The sequence below is a fragment of the Opisthorchis viverrini genome (assembly GCF_000715545.1).
Source record: "Opisthorchis viverrini unplaced genomic scaffold opera_v5_499, whole genome shotgun sequence".
NCBI classification, from domain to species: Eukaryota; Metazoa; Platyhelminthes; class Trematoda; order Opisthorchiida; family Opisthorchiidae; genus Opisthorchis; species Opisthorchis viverrini.
This window is the reverse complement of record NW_008752162.1, coordinates 149,617-165,828: the sequence shown is the minus strand read 5'-3', so window position 1 is coordinate 165,828 and position 16,212 is coordinate 149,617. Positions and strand designations below refer to the sequence as shown.

Sequence of the window (16,212 nt, the reverse complement as noted above, 5' to 3'; positions counted from 1 at the left end):
ACCAGAGGCTCGGAAGATCAACGTGACCTTACTCGGAAAGTTGAAGTGGAAGAGTGAACAAAGAACAATATTCAGAATTTGTAAACCGTCTTCTATTGCTCTATAGGAATCGTAGTCTGAGATCCTACTGTAGACACCGCAATGTATTTGTTTAGCCTCATCAAGCAAGCCGATTATTAGCCTTTCGATTTGAATCGTAGATTCACGGATGTTTACGAAGTCTGTGTGTCTGTCCCGATGTAGGATAAATGGGTTGGCAGTAACTTTGGACATTTTACCCTCGAATGCAACAACCTCGCGTCCACCAGGGACACGCGTATTGCCATATTGGGTGAATTCGACTGGTACGAGCGGGTATTTAGTCAGTTCTAGGAGTACTGCATTCAAGTGGTTACCGCAGTGCGCAACTGACGAAATTCCAGGTAGATTCGAAAAGAAACCATGAGGTTCCGGCTAGTAGATTCAGGGTTGACCGTTTGATCTCGAGCAGATGTTCAGCAATGTGTTCAGTTATCCCTGAAACGGGACACAGCGGACCGTCTGTCAAGAATACACGTAAATGTGCTGAAAGTGAACGCGACAGCATCGTTAATACGAAATGACAATGTGAACACGCAGGATATTCGCGACACGTCATAAGTGTCTAGAATTAGAAAATGACCCGGATATCACAAAAGTATGTAAGAAATTTGTTCATCACACAACAATCCGATAATACGCATGAGTTTTGAAGCTAGCAAGCCTTGAGCTCCAGCTGATACGAAGGAGCAGGTAGAACATTAATAACGGTTACAAAAACATGTTAGAATGTTAGAAATATTTCGTCCGGTGAATGATGCCAGAAAGCGTTGTACATCTGTTTCACTCCGACTGATGTTCACTTGCACTGTGAATCACAGTGAACGAGCACTTGACCACATGGATGGTGATGCGAACATCTAACCACTCTCTGCTCCTCACACACCTATGGACCTCACGCCGGGCGGGTCAAATAAACTGCTATGGACTGGAGAATTAAGCATTTCATTATCCTGAAAGAGATGAAATGTGAAACAAAATGGCTACCGTTGGATTCGGAAGAACACGTCTGTTTGAGACACTACCAACTTCCAATCATGAATTCTATAGAATTCCACTTCTCCTGGAATGTATCACATTCATGGCGTTTCATAGCTACTCAGCGTAGGACGCAGTATTTTCAGAGAAATAAATCAAATTAGTTGTTGTTTGAGTTAGTGTATGGTTGAGGTATAAGCTCTTCAATCTCTAGTTTTCTAGATGGGTGACGGAATGAGGTGAAAATGACCTTTACGCGGATTTTCTCTCCTAGCATATATGTGGACTTTGTTTGGAACAAGTCCAGCCTGTCACCTAGCAAAACTTGTCCATAGTCACAGAAGTTTGGGATTCACGTCATCACCGAATTTTATCACGTCACCTAACTCCGTCTATCGTTTCATTACTGAACATCGGTACAACGAATGCGTGCGAGGGGAATGAGGCTCTCGTCAGATGTTGCGAGGCGGAGTACTTTGCTCACGCCATTCTAAGTGTAGTCAGATGCACGAGAAAATATCAGTATAATTTCACAAGTAAGTTGGTGCTATGTGTCTTCCACGTTGTAACGTAATGTTTTACAACAATTACTGCCCCAAAGGCGACTACAGGAGCATGCCATGATGAGCCCGTCAATACGTGTCCATGTGATTGGGTTTCGTTAATCGATCGCACCAGTGATCACCCGTTATTGGCCCAACATTTCTGTGGTTGTTCCTTAGGCGAATCAAGGTGTGAAAACCAGACCGATCTAGTGAATGGTTTCATCTTGCCATGATGGCCCGTCAATACGTGTCCATGTGATTGGGTTTCGTTAATCGATCGCACCAGTGATCACCCGTTATTGGCCCAACATTTCTGTGGTTGTTCCTTAGGCGAATCAAGGTGTGAAAACCAGACCGATCTAGTGAATGGTTTCATCTGATAAAATGCAGCAGTTTATTTACAACACAACTTCTAAAAAGCGATAACATGTGGACATGATTACCGGAGTAATGGAGTAAAGGGAATCATGCTGCACTTGGAAACCGAATACATAGCAATGCACGAAATCATGCATCAACATTCATTGATTCAGTTTCTGCCTGGAAAACTTTCCCGATGAACCATCCAAATTCTATCCTGGCTGCCCAGTGTTGGGACAATGCTGGTTTTTGCATCTCAAAACTCCGACAGTATGTGCGATACTTACAGTGTGACGTACGAAAACAATTATTAGCCAAATAGCACTGTGATTACTTATCTCCTTGCAGTCACCGGTGTTGATCTGATACTATTGAAACAATTTAGTGTAAACGAGATTACCTATACGACTATATATTCTAATCGATCTCCATATTCATCCACAAAATGATAAGTATTGTGCAGCGATTTGGTTGATATTTCGGAACAGAAGGCAGCGAATGCACACGCACATATCCTCATCGAGCGATATATCCACGTCCGGAGAGGAGACTTTCTCGTATGAAAAACGGGACCTTCCAGATAGTTGACGCAATTGCACAAATGAACCCCAAAAAGGGCCCCATCTACTGAGCCAGTGGGAACCATAACCGACTCTTAGATGCACAACCGAAATGAAATCCTGAATTGAACGTAGAAAACGTATGTGCTTTTCTTTCGGAAATGACGGCATTCACTCGGAGAACCAACTCATTTTGATTGGGAACAAGTAAGTTTTGCAAAGATGCAAGTCAGGGCTGGTGATCGATGATACCGGCCATTTTTCCAGATTAACTGGAAAAGTGCCTGTAGAAATAGGCACCTGATGATGATTGCAGTGATGGTTACATTATGTCTCATCACCCTCTAACTATTTTCTCCAACTCAAAAATGGAGCGAAAACTGTAATGTAATATTACGGCAGTAAGTCATGGAGATGGGAGCAGCTTGGCGGGCATCAGCATACGTATTATCAGCCAAGTGAATTGTTCGATCTTGGATAATTTGCAGGTTTGACTCTTCCTGGACATTTGTGAAATACGATAGGTGTGAACCCTTCCCAGCTTGGCGGTGTAGACTGGCTTCGCCGGTTGGACGAACTCACTACTGGAACTGACCGAACCTATTCACACTACCAACAATCAATAAGTACCCTGGAAGAAGAAAAGATTCGCAAGAAGATTGAAACTCCGTTCTAAGATGTGGACACTGGAGATGATCGTCAATCTAAGTTCATGTGATTTAGTTTCTGTGATTGAAGGAAGATTAGCACTTTATCCAGTCTAAATGGTAGCTAATTGCCCTGGTGATCATCAGTTCTTGGCCCAACTTTTACCTGTTCCTTCAGCAGGCGAATTAAGGATCGACCACCAGGCGGATCTAGTGGGGGTTTTGTCCAACGAAAGTTCCACAGAGTTCTTGAGGAACAGCTCTGAACATTTTCGCATCCGTTCTAAAAATTTTTACACCAAAAATCCCCATCATTTGAAACGTTCTCATTTTATTTTGAGTCATTTTGTCGACTTTTATTCTGGCCTGCAAGCTTCCAGATACACATTTTCCGTGTGAATCGCGTTTTAATGCCTCAGGGACGAAAGTTATCAGCAAAAGTACTTTTGTTGCCAGCCGCTATGTAAAACAATTCTTCAGCCTCATTTTGCGACTAAGTACTCTCCGCGCTCAACGAAACGATCTACGATTCTCATAGAGAGATCACAAATAACGAAGGTGCACACATTGTTGTAAAACATCTCCGCAAGTGATCAGTCATTGAGTTAAGAGATCTAAATGGCTGGTCATATGTTGATTAGGGTAAACATTGTACCGCTGTTTCATACAGTCGCCATATATGTGTGAGACAAATTTCGTTTTACAGGAGGCAAATAGTATAAAATTCCAGACAGATGGAACTTCAGGTAAATCTCGATATGAAACGTCGTTGTTCGTTTCTTATTGCGCTCTTGTTCTGCATCGACGTTGTCGCGTGCTTGGAATCGATCGGTCGCCACAATTGGTGATCGATATTTAACAACCAGCCGTCAAAGAATTAGGTCATCCTTTTGGCGGGCTCTGACACGTGGACAAATTATCGACATCAAGTAGGTTCCAGTTGCTTTTTCATCGGTCTGAGTTTCAATTTTTATTCCAAGTCCACACGAAAGTATTTTCANAATGTGGAAGTTTGAAGAAATAGCCTCCCAAACAGTTGATTCCTACTTATTTTCCTTCATGGCTGCGACGTTTCACTGGAGATGTCAGTGAATAAAAGTCAGCACTACTGGACACATTTATTGGTCTTTGTTCGCTTTCCACAGTACTTCAATAATCTCCCTCCTATTCAACTAAGATACTCTGAAGTGCATACCTTGATTCACTTTATTCGGAGACAAATCGTCACTCATAAGCGTTCCATGTTGGTTTATCCTAAGTGAAATCACTGCCTCCTAGAAGAAGGAAATTTGGGAATTCGGCGATCAGGAAGCCACCAACTGCTTGCTTTGTAGCTTCGTCATATTAGAGAAGCACTCCCGGATTCCGCAGTTCCTTAGCTTGTAGTGGCCTGCTGACTCAAGGAGGTCACAGAAATCTCATCAAAGACTACTAACGTTGCTACGACATTTGTTGTTACCCCGAAACGAATCCATTCCAGGATTACTGAGCAACGTGAGCAAACAATTAGATACTACTATAAAATATCGAGTAAGTAGACCACGCTGTTAAATTCACTCGTCCGTTCATGGAGGCGTTGCATGGGATTATAGGAGAAGAGAATGCAAAAAGGCAAGGTGACATGAATGTGTCTGTATGCATTCTAAAGTGTCCGCGGTTCATATTTGATTGCCATTATCCTAACTTCAATGTGATTGTTTCTTTAGTGTAAAAACGAACGACAGAATCCAGTTTGTTATTATCCAATTCAAGGGATAACGAAATTGTGGGGCTCCTGTATGCATGCAGTTGTTCCGACACTGCAGGAAATGTGAAGTTGTGGTTCATACAACCCCTTCTAGCCTGGAATCCCGCCTCCTGTTTTAGGGTCTTGTCTTCAAATTCCTTTGTGAAACGACAGAATGTAGGCTCAGGATAAATTCGGGTCACAACGGACGTCAAGCCACTTCCTCGGAGATTGCTATACCCACTTTGTTCCCCATCAAGCTGACTCGGCTTGCTAAGGCAATTTTTTCCCTAAGGGAAAGCAAATTAACTGGATGAACAACGAAAAGTTATTTCAGCGCTATATTTGAGCCTTGTGATTTGGAGTTGGCCAGAACTAGTAGCTTGATGACACTTGAACAAAGAATTGTGGCTATTTATTTTCACTCTCCGGATTTCCATCCACCGTCTCAGGACTCCAGGTGAGAAGCTGCAGGTTATCATTCGATTAGCTGTTTTAAATTTTTACTCCCAAATGTTGTCATGTTTTCCCATGATTTCTAGGCCCATGAGAGTCAACCTTTGGACTGGCACGAGGAGAACGAAACCCAAGAGGTTCTTGCTTTCTGCACCTCTTCAGCCCACAAAGGTTCGCAACCAACGCAGGCGCTGTTCTCTGACCAAACTCTTTTTGCTAGAAGATTGGCTGTTCGCTGAGTGACGTTTATTCCCCTATCTGGAGGACAGCTTCCCCCAGCTTCTAAAGAGTGATGTCCGAGATCCAGCACTTGCGCCAGCAACAAACAGGTATCTGATCCTTCTTCACAAAGATGTCTCAGCTCTAGTAGAACAACCAGCCGCGGCTTCCAGATCATCTGAGGCGCGCAAGTAAAAGCAAGTGCAAACCGACTCGACCGCGCATATTGCAGTTGCGACAATATAAGGCAAAGGAAGAAATTGCCAATGCCGTATCTAGTAAAGAAAAAGAAGAAAGGAAGTTTTAAATTGTACCCCGTTTTCTCTAATTCACCTCGCGATGTGCAGAAGAAAAGGCGACCGGGTTGACGACACCAATTGCGGTCGATGTGACATGAGATTATTATAAGCGTGTATTGCATGTTTGAAATCGGATTGTGATACTACGAGTTCAAGGAGGAAACCCCTTCACCGCGAATTCATTTATTAGCAAACATCAACTAAGAAGCTACAATCTATTGAACAGGAAAATAACCGTCTCATTTGCTCATAGTTTTCTAAAGACGAATATTCTGAGGAAGCATTTTCGATTTTTATGGCTATTCGCGGAATATTACTGCTATTGTAAACGAATACGTAGTGAAGCTCACCTCCCATTTAGCACGGATCGGAGCTTCGAGAAGACTGCAGGGTGCTCGCGTTGCTCACCAGTGTCTTTCGTTACAGCCGGACACCCCAAAATAGAAAGCAGGCCATTTGTTGTCGCCGAGGAATGCCTTTATCCCAGGAGCCTATTAGAACTTGTGGGTTTCCAAATTGATGGTGGATTGTGCAGACAGTCAGTATAATAGTTCCCGCCACCAAACTGTTCGAGGTCTAGCCGTAGACTATCCTGGCATGAGGAGCTCTGTGAGTGTCACGTATACACAGCTCAAATCGTAGGGCCCCTCTGGGGTCCAATTTCTCTTCTATAGACACATGTAGAGTACATTTTCATTTCGAGTGACAAAAATGACTACAGGGGAAGGGGGTAAGTTTTCGGGATTCTTCCGGGAGTTTCTTTCATCTAGAAGGATCGTGGATGATATATAGTCCAAGGTCAAGACGTAGGGTTCAATTCATAGTCAATAGGGAGATCGTAGACACATAGCTGGTTAAGCAATGACCAACCTCGTGGATGGATGAAAATCTGGTCAATGAAAACTCCGAGGATGACGCATCCATACGGCGAATGCAATTTCACGGTGGGACTTGGAAATTTACCTGTTTGCGTTTTTCCATAACCACAAGGGGTCATATATCTTCATATTACTAATAAATCCTCCAAAAATTAACAGCGCAATCGGAGATCTGTGCGCAATGGAGTAATAATAAATAAGGAACACTCATTCTTTCCTTTCCGAAGGAATCATAAATCCGTTTTCAAGCTAAATAGCCTGCACCCATTTTCTACATTTTCAATGCAAAATGAGGCAGTATGTTCGTTCTTCGCAATGTCGTGTGAGAAGCATTCCCGGGCTTTATCTTGAAAGCATTCTGTGGAAGGGTGGCTGATGTGATACCCATGATAATTGTAATGCAGCGATACTGTGCTGACAACAAACTTGGATTTGGCACATTCGGTTTCTGGAAAAAAAACGTCTAACCAATTTCCCAAGTAGGGTGGAGCCCTAGATAATCGCACCACTGGTCAGCTACTCGTGGCAAAATGGATTAGTCTTCATTTAATAGTGGAGAGTATGCCGGTTCCATTCTCTACGGGAATCCTTGAATGCGCACAACAGACATTTCTCAACTAGAATGAACCGGCTGTATAGTGCCATTTGGCGTTGCCCTGAGGCTGGGCCTAATTTTTTTTGCAAAACCTGAAAAATTTCAAACACCAAACAGCACTAGGCTACTGGCGATTTATTTCCGCTACGTGGTAGCCAAACATCTGATTAGTCAGCTGACAAGGCCCAAATTCAAGCAATAACTCAACGAAAACACACGTGAGTAAGTTACATTTAATTTTTTGGACAGATGTGATGCATCCAAGTGCTTTCGCGAGAGCCGAGACTCCAACAAGCATGAGGGATTCTGGGCACTGCTTGCCTTCTTGAGCCTCTCTGCCTCACTCTATATTGATTCAACCTCAATATGTCTGTAATTTTCATTCTCACTTAGGCGAACGTTTACCACGCCTATCAAGTCGTACGTGCAAACAATGTTCCACCGGAGAATATAATTACCATCGCCGTCGACGATATCGCAAACAATCGCAAGTAAATATCGCGAACATTTTTGTGTTCTCCTTTCCTTCCATAAAATTTCATGACTGTGAATGTCACAGAACCACAAAGCAACCAGCACAGTCTGTTTATCATCAAATTGCCACTATTTTGGTTAGTCCTCACTAGTGGATTGCACCTTTTAACTTCTTTCCATTTATCAGTAGTCTGAAACTAACAGCACTGACATCTAGATATCGTTTGAGTGAATCAGCCGCCTGATGATTTTGAGTGAGTATTAAGCAGACAATCTAGTAATCTTAGCAGTTTGTAATAAATGCGATCGCTAGGATTAGTTGGGTAAACTTATAAAAACTTGAAAACTTGGTTCTTGCTTGGAGATTGTAATACTCGCAAGTCGTTTATTGCTCACTCGTATTTCATGCAAGGCACTGGGTGAGAAGGTGCTAGTGAAATCTACTACTGGTGGTGTTTGGCTGTACCCATAAATAAAACAAATACATTTTAAACATTTTTTCTGTGTTTCTTGTTTAATCACCGCCACCCCACCCGGATCTCTACATCATCACTGCTTTGAGAATCGTATGTCATCGGAAGCATGCCACAAGGTGCACTCATCGTCTTGAATATTTATTGATTATCAAACCTTGGAACCAACAGAAAACAGAATTTACGAGTTTCCACTTCTTTTTATTTTATCTACAATTTAATATCTCCGAATACCCAAATACCAGCGTTCGTTTTCTTAATCCAGAAATCCGTTTAACGGCAAAGTGTTCCATGACTGCGAGCACGAAGATGTCTATGAGGGTGTGGTAATTGACTACCGTGGAAGGGTATGTCCTTGTACCGGTTCGCAGCAGCCGGATGGATTTCTCCATCATTTCACCGTTTAACATAAGGCGCAAGTCACACGACCCTGGGTATGAAAGCACAATATCAGGCATAAGGTAGACTGATCTGTTTTTTATAATACATCATATTATATTTCCTAGAGCGAACACTAATCGTAAGATCATAGAGAAAACTCGAACAGTCCACGACCAAATTTAAACTTTGCTTCTGGGCCATCGGGTGGGCTTTCATGTATTAACGCCAGTTTTGAAGCGAAATTCTTGATTTGAGACTTCCAAGCTAGCGTTCTTTTCAAGAGAACCCCCAGCGTGTATCAGTGCCCGCAATTTGTGCCGCATGTCGTTTATCGAGTGTAAGTGGCGACAATCTTCTGGAAATTTTGGCGCCTCCTGGATGCGCTATTGGCAAACAGTGGCTATTGGCTCCCATCTGAGTCCGTCTTCATGCTAATACCGGCAAGCTACGCGATCCAACTGCCATGCTCTACAATCATATTAACAGTTAATTTTTTTCCAGCATTCTGCGAACGTTGTGAAATTAATTGAAGTAATGATGGGGTTTAGATGATAGATATAAATTATTTGGTAACGGCAGACGAATGGTTAGCATGAATGTAATAATTGCAGAAGACTCCATTGTCACAGGAATGATGGAGCATGTGTTTATGTGTTTAAGGATGTCAATCCGAATACGTTCGAGAAAGTACTGAAAGGCGATAAGGGATTTGACAGGCGAGGAAAGAACGTGCTGAAAAGGTGAGTCTGCACGGAAGTTGACATTCTTGATGCACTTGCTTATCACAGCCAGAAAACAGTATTTCTTGTTCTAGTTCTGAATTTACAAATTGTGTGCCTAGTGTGTACATAATCTCCTCAGGTAGAGCTTTCAGATGTCAGGCAGAAAATTTGCTCTACTCCATTGAAAATCCGGTTTATCAATTTCAGACTATGAGTTAATATTGAATCATATTAAATCATAAAACATTAAATCATAATAAATTGTCAATCGATAATGTCAAAAAGTTTCATAAATATTCAGATATGCTCAGTTGTGCATGATCAAGTATGTGCTCGAACTCGTACAAATTGGGGTTGGTCGATCCTGGTGTGGTTCGTTTCAAGGGATGTTTCAACTCAACCTGAAGACCAAAACAAATGATCAATGCTGATTTTCGACTGGTTGTATAACATTCCTCTGAATCCGTGTCGCCATCCACCAATATTACTCTCAGCTTTTGGAATACCTGTCTCGAGTCCCGGTGTACTTTCTAGAGTCCCGCAACGCTATCTTCACCTGCCTATGACTAGAAGGGAAGGGCCAGCATACAGAGATAATCCAGGAAACCAGACAGTTTATTAACGTGCAAACTACTAATGCCTCATTCTGGCAGTTTTTCACTGTTTGGGATTGGAACTGCTGCGCAATTCGTAATCATCCGCTCTTGGTGTGTATTTTCTGATTAATCGACGCTTCGTAGGGGACTCGAGATGGATGTTTCTTTGTATATTGCTAGTTCCCGCAAATCGATCTATTTTATTTGCAGTTACGTAGAAACACCCTGAATTCAACAGTTTTCGTAAGCACGGATTGTCGGGGTTCTTCAAGTGCTTTGTGCTAGTTGGTGGTCTGATCTCATTCAGGGTTGGTTCCGAAAATTAGTGCATCCTGCTCTGATCGGTCGGCATTTTATAGCTGTGCATTTGGGTTTATTTTGAGGCTTCGTCAGTCTTCACAATCCTGGATCCATCCTTCCGGTGAACTCAGTCTGGCACGCGCATTTCTAAACTCTCCCGCTAAGTGGTAATAGTTCATTAGCACTTTATTGGCTGTCGCCTTGAATATCAAGGTTTTGCTACCTGTCACGTATAGTATATCCTGATTTACCGGGAAACTACTACTACTGCTGCTACTACTACCGGGAAATCACAATTTCATGGGAAATATTTCGTTGGCCATATTTAAAAAATGTTTTGTGTCATTTGCCGGATTCCTTAACTGATCTAATAACTGAATAAACCGCAAGTTGGACTAAATAATTTCTATTCCCGAAATGACCAAGATCAGTGTTTCCAATCACACATGTAGGTATTTCGGATAGAAAAAGAGATATATAGACATTGGAATAGGTCATCAAAAGCGATACACTTCCTGGACGTTAAAAAGCAGCTTCACCGATGGAAAGTGCATCCAAACAATGAAACTTTAAAAACCAGGCCACAACACAACAGGAATTAAGAAAGAAGCAATTAAAACGAACTATTGAAACTAGAATTCTGAGTGACGACGAATCGAATTTAATATAGATAGACTGCACCACGACAGAACTCGGTACCCGGTAGATGTGACAATGAACAAGAGGTTCTCAGACAGAACCTACCTAGGGCACCTAACGAATTCTGCAGACCATAGGCAGCAACTAAATTTTCACACAGAATGTGCCGTGGATCATATTATGGGAACAAAGCGACAACCCAGTGCAACTATGAACGGACCGATAGGAACCAGTGCACGGTATGCTCCCGTCAACCGGTCACAGGCCTATAATATCAGACAGGTAGGGAGGAACTGTCGATCCAAGGAACCAGTCAACGGAAGCCTCCGTCAACCGGTCACAGGCCTATAATATCAGACAGGTAGGGAGGAACTGTCGATCCAATCATTCACGAAAGATGTCACTTCGTCTAGTGACGAAACACTTCCAAGCTGATCACCATAAGAAAGAACATTTGAAAATTTTCTTGTTCAATGACCAACGAACGGTGCGTTTCAAGATCAGTTTTGGATAAAAAATATACGGCTTCTTGAATGTCCGTGTTCTAATCATATGTTCCCCTAACTTTCATTTTGGTATTGTTTCTCAATGTTGTATACATTATGTGAATACTTCGCCGAACGCATCTAATTATACTACAAAGAGCGTGATTTCGAAAGAGCTGAGTGTGACCGTCCCAATGGCGGCATGATCAAACTAGCGAATGTGGAAACTGCCTGGTATAATCTTCGTGCATTCAGAACCACAAGAGCTACTATATCCCTTGATACAAAAATAAACAAACAGACTTCCGAATTTCCATTTTCATTCTCATGTGACCATGCAAACAGTAGTCGAGTAGCTGTTACTGAAACCACTCATTATATCTAGTAGGGTGTACAAAGAGATATTACGACCTGGGTGTTCGTTATCCTTCCACTACATTTGTGTGAAATGTTTAACAGAAAAGCCATTTAGGAACTGCAAGTATAAACTACTCAAAGCTGGACGAAGTCATATAATTTGGTCATGGAAAAAAAACGTGAAACTTTCACCAATCTGATTACCCATTGTTCGGTAATCCAAGGCGGATTACATAAACTTGGCTTCTGCAACGTGAGACGAAACTTACGTTATTGGCGAATGTTATTTATGAATTTCGAATTCCGCGGCTTTTTTGTTGTGCTTTGCTATGCCTGGGATCGCCACTTAATACGCTACTCTTCAAGACCACCTTAACCCTCCTGTTCACTGACAGCGGTCGAGATGACTACGCGTTCTTCTATTGCACTGGCCATGGTGCGGCTCACGAGATTTCCTTTCCACGTATGGATGTAAGTTTCGTTAATGTTGCTAACCGCGTTTATAACACAGCTTTTAGTGAAAGTCAGAAAGGCACCGATAGACATATGTTAGCGAATATTTATCGGCAATTCCTAACAAAAGAGTTTTTCTTTAAAAATGGGCCACACGTCAACCAAAAATGGGAACACAAAACACGACGGTCGGACGTCTCTCTCTCCATCTGCGTGGCTCACTTCGAGATGTTTTATGGATAACGTCACATAGATTTTATTTTACTAAGTTCATTGTCGTTCATTGTCGCTCAGCGAAGTACTCTGTGATTCATCAATAGTATAAGTCGTCCATAGCTCGGTTGGATTAGCTTTGTGATGGTTTTATTAACCGAGATGGCTGGGCCATTTGTTACGCGCGCAAAGACACCTGAAAAAATGACACGAGCGCAAAATTTCCAGCAATAGACATTAGAAATTCGCTGGGGATACTCACAATGATGTCGTATCTCTAGTGGTTTTACTGGTTTCGCCACATTGGATTCGTCTTAAAGTTGAGTACGCTGATCCGCATACTGCCCGTAGCCTCCCTGTGTTTCCGTCTCTCGCAGGTGCTCAGAAGGACATCAAAACGCGTACACTGGATCAATAGTACGAGGAGGTGAAAGAACGGACAAAAATGGTCACAGGTCGAGGTATGGTGAGATGGTGAGTCACAAACTTTCACGGGGATATCCAGTTGAGTTACGTGTGAAAATCCAAACTGTTATGAAAATGAGTGCAACTTACAAGTGGACATTTTTCTTTAGTTATTAGTGAAAATTGGCAGCTGATTACGGACTTCAGATTCCATAAACTAAGTTCAGCAAGGCAGCTGGCTCGGGTACCTCGATGTGCAAGCTTGGCCAGCGTCACTTTTGGATAACCGAGTAATGACACTGTGTACCTTGTGCCATATAACGTTCTGAACAAAAAAAGCAAATCCGAGAGAATCATCCAAAGGTTACTCGGAGTAAGGATAGATTTACACGATGAGCGAAACTTCCATCTGGGAACTTACCACTCGAGGAACCAGTCAATACGTGGCCAATACGTGATGTATTTTTGCATGATTGGGTGGTGAATGACGCTGTGTGCCATCTAAGTGAAAGATTATCACACTGTTGATCAATCCCTTGTGGTTGAATCCCCAAGGATTCTACCGTTGTTCGGAAGGTCACCGGTTCGTCGTTCTCTACCAGAGTCATATACACGCTGCTTCTGACTCCTAATAAAGATGAAGCAGCCAAAAATTGCTTCCTGGTTTTCCAGCCTAGATTGGCTCCGTTTACAGGATGAAGTATCCATTCAACTAAGAAGTTTCTGCTTGTCAGGAAAAAGCGAAAGTGAACAATAAAACTTGTATAAAAGATCGAGACAAAAACGTCACAGACTCACTGTGGTGTGACTCGAGTTTAAACTATACTATTTGATAACGTCGTTAACAAACTATCTAGCTCATTTAAACTGATTTTCAGGCTTTGTGGCAACCTAAATTCCATTTTCATGCAAACATGAGTGATGCAGAACTAATTGGTAGTTCGCAACGAATAGATCGTGGTTACAAGACATGCTGTAATCACAAATATTGTTGCTATAAGTTTGTTCAATTTTCGTCCTAAGTGGGTTGAAAAGCATGATCTGAACATCCAAATAATGCTTGCAACTTCTGAAAACGGTGACACAGTGAGTAGTAACAAGTCTTCTTTCGAAAAGCATATGAGAAATTGGACACTGCCCTTCGGTCTGATCCGCAGAAAATTAGTTGGTGTGATTATGAGCAAACTCAGGCGATACTGCTAGTGCTTCGGTGGACACCATTGCCGTCCGAGAGACGGGATCGCGGGTGACGTTTATTGCCAACTAGATCCTCCAACAAGAACAAGTGAGCGATAAAGTGTAGACCTAGGTTTGAAGGCCAAATCAGTTCTTTATTTTAAGGAATCCGATAACAACTTAGCTGGTAGTGCACTAATAAGCGTCTATTTATTGTTTTAATCCAGGTGATCGGAAGTCTCCCAGTTGGCAAATTCCAAGGTCATTATGATCTTCTGATGCATCGAAATGGCGAGGAAGTAGCAGTATGTTTTCAGCACAATATTTGAAATTTGAATTGTTCATTGGATCACTCAATGCTGGTTTACTCGTTAGTCATGAATTAGTATTGCTCTTTGCAGCGATAAAACACGATTTTCTCAACAGTTAACTTATACAGGTGAATGGACAGCACTGCTCAAACTGCAGATGCGGACGTCCACTGGCAAAAGCGTTCCAGTGAGGAACAGACATCTATTTTTACCTACAATCTAAGAACGGATCAAGCTCTCTACAGCACAACACAAACCGTTGTTAACGCTGGTATCTCAAGTTTACCGCCATTTTCCAGTTTTGTCCATTTTATTTGGACGGATAGGTTCTTGAGACATGTTGCTAACTTCGGCTACCGAAGAACTACCCATGGCTTAATACTGAGAACAAGGGCGGTTAGCGAAATAATATGAACTATATATTACCCGGTCTGGGTATTACATGAGCGCTGGGTGCATTTCGGAGGGGACAGCCGCGAAATGCTAGATATTCATTACCTTCCCTGATAGAAAAGCATATATAGACACACCTCCATGCATCCATATAGACAAACAAACAGACAGACCGATAGAGAGACAGACAGACAGACAGACAGACAGACAGACAAACTGACTGACTGACTGGCGGATCGTTCGGAAGGCAGATGGTTAGCGAGGATGAAAGTATGAAGAAAAATAAATAGACAGATATCGAACAGTCTTGTGAAACCCACGGCATCAAGCAAAAATGGATCATCCAGGTAAAGCGTCTGAAGATTGTCTGTATCACGGGCAGAATTAATCAAGCAGATGGCGGCCATGTAGCAGACATGCATGAGAGCGATTGGAATTATTCGTGTTACGCATTTGATGAAACAGTTATTCATAACAGTGCTAGGAAATAATCAGCTGAAATCTTCCAGGTACCAGCTAGTTCTGCAATCTGGGTATTGTTTCGTCAACGAGGTTGTTTGATGTGTTCGTGGCATAAAAAAACTACGCATGAGAGTTGAGGCCACGTTTCATATATTCAGTGGATTTCATGAAATGAAAACCGCCTTCGCGGGTTCATTTGTTCTCAATGTCACGAAATCTGATGGAGTCGACAACAGAGGAAGAACATGAAACCGCTTGGCGGAAACTATGCTGAGCGCTTCAGGTTCGTGGTTTTTTCCCAAACAACTAATCGCGGGAATGTATCTGAAAGCACGATAAAAGCTTATTTTAGGTAGGAATCGACATGTCGTTTAGATGTGCAAGAAAAAATTCCCCGCAACCATACTTCTGGCTACTTTCAGCTTGGACACATCGTCAAGGAAACGTTTCATGACATCATCATGGATGTGACGACCAACTACAAGCCAACGTAAACGAGTTGTCCAAGAGGAATGAGATCTCGTGTTTCAAAGCAGTATTCGATCAATTCCGGATGCACTGCTTCACAATTAAACAGGTGAGTGTGTCTCGTGATTCACGATAAAAACGTGCAAAAATGTGTATAAATTAATAGAAAATTAAATCACTCTTGTGGAATTAATGAGCAAGCCCGTTATAGCAGGGGCGACTCATGGAAAATGAACAGTGAGGAGTTTTCAGTTCAGTTCAGTTCAGTTCAGTTCACTTCAGTTCAGTTCAGTTCAGTTTAGTTCAGTTCAGTTCAGTTCAGTTCAGTTCAGTTCAGTTCAGTTCAGTTCGGTTCGGTTCAGTTCAGTTCAGTTCAGTTCAGTGAACTTCAGTGCAGTTCTTTTCAGTTAATTTTTGCTCAGTTCAGTTCGGTGTCTCAGGTCATCCGACTGAACCCCCCGACCATTGTGGCACTGATTACCCACTGGGAACCGAATCTTATACACAATATCCCGTCACTATGACGAGGTAATTAATTTAGATCGCAAGTAACAAGGAACAGT

The 16,212-nt window shown here is 42.3% G+C and overlaps 1 protein-coding gene across 1 annotated transcript; it reads left to right on the top strand.

The window, feature by feature from the left end:
- Window positions 1–7,734: 7,734 nt before the first annotated feature.
- On the top strand, window positions 7,735–15,675 carry T265_15438 (hypothetical protein; the record flags this gene model as incomplete). Its single annotated transcript, XM_009178121.1, has 4 exons — window positions 7,735–7,832; window positions 8,554–8,635; window positions 14,243–14,320; window positions 15,538–15,675. Coding segments are annotated over 4 exons (396 nt in total), but the record flags the coding sequence as incomplete, so codon positions are not given.
- Window positions 15,676–16,212: the final 537 nt, after the last annotated feature.